Below are 6,000 nucleotides of genomic sequence, written 5' to 3'. Positions count from 1 at the left end.
AAATTGGTACAAGGGTTACATAAAACATAAAGACGCCAAAGACTATATCTATGCGGAAGTTAAATATGTGCATCACTTCAAACGTTACGGGTACAAATTCCTCCGAGTGAATTGTTCCAGCTGTTCAATCTGCGCGACCTCGACAAATCTATCATCAGTTGCTACGTTACTGTAAGTGATTTATTAATTTCTACCCCATCTCGTTCATTGCCCGCACTATATATATATATATATATATATTGTCCTAACTATCTTGTTGTGTACGCTATATATTATGCGAGAATGAAGAAGCGGGAAATGCGAATAAGGAACATCCATGATGTTGGGTTCATTGACCCACACATCGTTAATTCATATGTGTTAGAACACCACCCCGCCGACGTGGAGGAAGACCTGTGGCGGTTTATTAGAAAACAGCAAGAGAAAAGTGATATTCTATTTCCTTACCATTTTGGGTGAGTGTTTCTGTCTTGAGCACATTCTCTTTTGTTTACTCCATGCATGGTATGTGGCTAATCGATGAGTTATGCATGATCTGTGCATGTATCGTGTCCGCGAGGTTCCACTCGGATTCTTATGGTAATTAAAGTTCGGACCTCCTCGGTTCTCGTCCACGACTCTCTGAATATGGATCCGGCGCTTTGGGGCGACATGAGAAAAATGATGCAAAAGTAATTATTTTCATTCATTTGCGCTCTATATCGATCGGCCTATTTCGTTCATCATTTCCTAATATCAAGTAACTAATTAATAACTCTCTTGTTTATTTAATTTTCTTTGCCTCGTAGGGTTTGGAGACGGTTCGTAGATACCAAGGTCGGTGAATTCAAAAAGAGCTACATTTTAAAATGGCAGTGCGGACGATCGGGGATACTCGGCCACCGGGGACCAATCTATGTGGATACTATGTTTGTGAGAGGATCCGGAGATAGCGCGAATGAGCGGGACCAGACGTGTGAGAACAACATCCCGAGGAATAACCTCCGGAAGACGCTTAGTCCGAAGCTCGCTTCCGACCACTTCAAGAGGAACTAGGCTGGATGGTTGGCGAGGAAGTCATCGATCCTAGAGGAGAACACTATTACGATGACGTAGAACTTTATATGCACCAGAATTTGTAACTAACTTGTTCAAAATTGTATATGGTCATCCGATATTGAATATATATTGTATATGGTCATCCGATATTGAATATATATTGTATATTCCTCTTGAATTCTTTTTTGGTTCTAATTTCAAATTTGTTTGAAATTGTACATTCATATGCATGTATGTATACGGTACCGTAGAATATGTGAAACTCCTTCAGAATTAAAACCCAAAAAAAATAAAATAATACAAATTAAAAAGAAACCAGATTTAGGGGGAGGGGGGCTAAACCCTAAACCCTGCGGAGGCCTTTAGTCGCGGTTGGCCGGAAGAACCGCGACTAAAGGGCCTCCGCTCCAGCGCTCGCCTGCGGCCCACGTGGACGGGCCTTTAGTCGCGGTTTGTAAGGAACCGCGACTAAAGGGGGGGGCCTTTAGTCGCGCTACTTTGGTCGCGGTTGCGCCACCGCGACTAATGGCAGTTGCCAACCGCGACCAAAGCCACTTTTTCCACCAGTGATACCAAACCGATCAAGGATCTCTCTTCCGGCAGTCACCGATTATATGCACACAGTGCCTTGTTTGTTGCCGTAACCTCCAATTGCAGTATGGTTGTTGGAAACCTGGAGTTCGAGTTTAGTACGATCGATTGGCTTTCTTTTACTAATGTGCCGTGCATAGAAGGAGCGATAATATCGGTGGAACATATATAGCGAAGCCTCCCTCGTGGAGACAAGTCTAAAATAATTTTCAATGGGCTGAACGCGACTCGTGTCTTTCAGCTTTTTGCGCGAATAGTATGGCAGCATGGGACTCTTTGTACTTCTCCTCCGGGATTTTACTAGACTTATGTATTCTGGATTATATAACTGATTAAACGACCCAAACATATAACCATCTGCGTACAGTCCAATGCAATAATTTTTCAAACCTAATATTGCTAATCCATCCTAAATCTTAAGGCTTATATTATTTAAAAAAACTCAAGTTTGACCAATTTTTTAATAAAAAATATTGACATGCAAAATACATAATTAATATCATTAGATATATAATGAAATATAATTTCATACGGTATCTAGAAAATATTATATTTATTCACAGATTCTTCTAAAAGTTTGATCAAACTTTATTTGGTTTGACTTTTCAAAACAAAAATAAGCCTTGAAATGGAGGTAGTATTCTTAATGATAACCGTAAGAACAGTGGCAGAAGAAGCTGCCAGGATAATATCATCGACATAAAGAAGTAAGTAAGTTGTGGAACCACCATGATTAAAAATGAAAATAGAAGCATCAGATTGGACTCAATAAAACCAATGGAACAAGCATATGAGGGAAAACGTTGAAACCATGCACGTGGAGCTTGTTTAAGACCATAGAGAATTTTTTTTAAGGCAACAAACATGTGTAGGGAAACAGCGTCGATGAAGCCAAAAGGTTGTTGATTGTATACCTCTTCGTTAAGATTGTCGTGGAGAAAAGAGTTCTTAACATCATGTTGATGTATATGCCATGACTTAGAGAGTGCTAGAGAGAGAACAATACAGATAGTGGCTGGTTTGACAAGTGGGCTAAAGATTTCATCGAAGTCGACACCGGGTTGTTGTGTGAAACCCCAGAAAACCAAGCGCGCTTTGTGAAGAGAGAGTGATCCATCAGAGTGGTATTTACGCCGAAAGATCCATTTGTCACTAACAATATTGGCACCTGGAGGAGAAGGAACCAACGTCCATGTGCCGTTTTAAAGGAATGCATCATATTCATCTTACATAGCTTGGCGCCACGCGGGATCACCCAATGCAATGAGATAATTAGGAGGAATGGGAGAAGATATAATAGCAGTGAGATTGAGATGGTCGGGGGTCCTCATTGTTAGGCGGCGTGTGCGATGAATAATAGGAGAAGGAACGCGAGCTCCGGGCAATGGTGTTGCTGGTTCGAGTGAGGAATTGGGCTCAGACTCTGGAGATGGTGGAGGAGTTGTGGGCTACATAAGAGGGGATACCAGGGAGGGTGGTGATGATTGTTCATGGGCCGGCCCAATGTCGGCTTGGGATGTCGGGAGAGCATGCATGGCGGGCGTCAAGAGCGCGGGTTGAGACACATGATGCATGGAGGCTGAGGCCTGAGGACATCGCGATAATCGCGATAGGAGGAGCTAGAGGTAGAGGTGGATGTAGTTCTTGGTAAAAAAAATCAAATTGTGTTTCGGGGGAAGGCGGTGTAGAGGAGGCTTATGGGAAGATAGATTCATCAAATGTCACATGTCGGGAAATTATGATGTGTCAGGTCGCTAGGTCTAAAAATTGGTAGCCGCGAGGTCGAGAGGGATATCCAAGAAAGATACAACGTACGGATCGAGGGGCAAGTTTGTTGGGTGATGTAGATGATGTGTTGGGATAGCATAAGCAACCAAAGATGCGAAGATTAGTGTAGGTGGGGTGGCGTCCATGAAGGAGGAATAATCGAGTGTTGGAGTGTTGAGCATTAGTTGAGAGAATTTTTATGAGATATGTGGCGGTGTGATGGGCTTCGGCCCAAAATGGTGTTTGAAGGGAAGCTTGGGAAAGTAATGTTCAGATGACATCATTGGTGGTGTGGATGGCTCATGCTGCTTTACCGTTTTGTTGGGAGGTGTAGGGCAAGAGAAGCGAAAGAGAATGGTATGGGTTGAACAAAAGGACTCTAGTTTAGTTTTTTCAAACTTACGACCGTTGTCACATTATATGGAATGAATAAACAATTGAAATTGGGTGAGAGCATAGGCACAAAACGCAACAAAATGGGATATAAACATCAGACTTATTGCGAAGGGGGAACTCCAGAGAAATTAGTAAGGTCGTCAACAATAATCAAGTAATAACAATAACCCGACGTGCTAGGCACAAGGATGTCCAAATATCGCAATGAATGGGCTTAAAAGGGCGAATAGTATGTGATTGAGAGGTAAAAATGATGACCTAACATGTTTTCCTATTTGACAAGCGTGACATAGCGACGTGCTGACTTTATTATATGGAAGGAGCTGGAGTTGAAGGCACGGCATTGTGTGGGAGCTGGGATGACCAAGACGACAATGCGAAAGGTCCGATGGAGAGGTGGCGATACAACCCAAGTTGCATCATAGTTAACGGTTGCTGAAATCAAGTGCATCCACTAGTATAGATGCAACAACGTCGCCAAGTTAGTGTCAGTTTCCCAATTCAGAGAGTTTTAGTGGTACAAACCAAATTTTGGCTCGTGAAAACCCCTTGTTGTCATTTAATTATTTCCGTGTTGGAGTGCAATATTCTTCAGGGCGTTATACAACTACTGGCCAATGGGCAGAATGGCAGCTCTCAGTGAACTTTGTCTCGGTTCTTACTTCTTACACGTAATTATGTTCTTATTTGATGACCCAAATATAAGTTCATGCATGATCATGATATTTCAGATTCAATGTGTCCTAGATGCCCTCAAGCCATTGAAGATCGACAACATCTATTCTTCGACTGCCCGGCGGCGCAGATGGTCTGCCACAACACCAACACTACTCCGACATATGGCGCCCTCCTCACTCCCCAGCTCTTCCATCGTCTGCATAGGCAACGGTTCTCCTCAACATTCTCTGGAAGATCTAGGACGCAAGAAACGCACTCATCTTTAGATATCAAGTGCTCTCTACCCAAACCTCACTCTCTAATGTAATATCGGACCTCTCTCTATGGCTATATCGATTTAGAAAGCCATCTCTCAAAGAGGACACCATGTCATGGCGAAATCACCTCTCCACTTGTAACTCTGAGACTAGAAACAGGCATAAAATTCATGGCAAGCTAATCAAAATGATGCACAATCAAGCTTACTTATATTTAGATGTTCCTAACTTCCTACTGCATAATTTCGGGCTCGTTTTGCTTCCTCTCAGGATTCTTATTAGACCACCCGGCCGAGGCAATGGGCCGCCTTGAGGTCTTTGAATCCGTCGCTCATCACGACTGCGCCCATTACATCCGGCAGTGATATGAAGGCCTTGCAGGCATCCTTGAGTCGCTTGCAGCAGCAGTGTCGATCTGCCACCGCCAGCATGCTCAGCACTGTTTTTAAGTCAATTCTTCTGCATAGTTTCTCTTCACATATCATCTTGAGTCTATCCAGCCTGTACCGATCTGCCGCGACTAGCAGATACTGCATCGCCGCGGTACCATAATCTCCTTGGTCTACATTACATGGTGGTAGTGAATCGGTGTAGACGAAGTGAAGAAGCATCTCGAAGATGTCCGGCTCCATGTCGACGACCTCTAGGTGCTGCGTGACCTTATTAGCGGTCGTCGGATGAGAGAGCTCCGCCTTGAACACTGGCGACCGCGCCACGAGTATGAACCTGTGCGCGCTGAACACCCGGCCACCAACGCCCAGCTTGACGTCTGCGCCCCTCCCGTCCTTCAAGGCGCGCTCGAGGTCGCCAGGCAGCTCCGGCGGCGGCGAGGATGGTCCTGTGCGCGTCGAACGCGGCGGCGGCGGCGAGGATGGTCTTTAGTCACGGTCAAGTTACCAGCCGGGATAAATGACCCTCCACCTGGCCGCGATACAGGGTCTAAGCTGAAGAAGCCTTTAGTTCTGGCCCGTAATACTAACCGCGACTAGAAATTATTTTCAAGTCAAATTTTTGATCCAAGTCAAATTTCTCTGGGTTTGACAAGTTCAAAAAATATCAATGGGTGTGACTATTTCTTAGCTGACTGAGAACTAATTTCGTTCTCAGTCACACGATGTCATTAAAATTCAGTTGCAACTAATGTTCTAAGTCATGACTAGCATAAATCACGATGCAAATCGAATGGTGTAAAACTTAACTGAGCACGATGTTAATTCACAGCTAGCTAAGAGCTAGCAAATCCCATATCAATAGACCCGACCATCATGAAATA

General features: G+C 44.0%; 1 protein-coding gene across 1 annotated transcript; it reads right to left on the bottom strand.

The window, feature by feature from the left end:
* Positions 1 to 5,005: 5,005 nt before the first annotated feature.
* On the bottom strand, positions 5,006 to 5,991 carry LOC124671300 (BTB/POZ and MATH domain-containing protein 1-like). The gene is made up of 2 exons (XM_047207691.1): positions 5,984 to 5,991; positions 5,006 to 5,603 (listed from the first exon to the last, which is right to left on the bottom strand). The coding sequence occupies exons 1-2, from the start codon at positions 5,989 to 5,991 to the stop codon at positions 5,006 to 5,008; spliced, it is 606 nt and encodes a 201-aa protein (XP_047063647.1).
* Positions 5,992 to 6,000: the final 9 nt, after the last annotated feature.

Source organism: Lolium rigidum, chromosome 7 (genome assembly GCF_022539505.1).
Source record: "Lolium rigidum isolate FL_2022 chromosome 7, APGP_CSIRO_Lrig_0.1, whole genome shotgun sequence".
In the NCBI taxonomy this organism is placed as follows: Eukaryota; Viridiplantae; Streptophyta; class Magnoliopsida; order Poales; family Poaceae; genus Lolium; species Lolium rigidum.
Note: the sequence above shows the minus strand (reverse complement) of the source record. Positions and strands in the feature narration are given on the sequence as shown.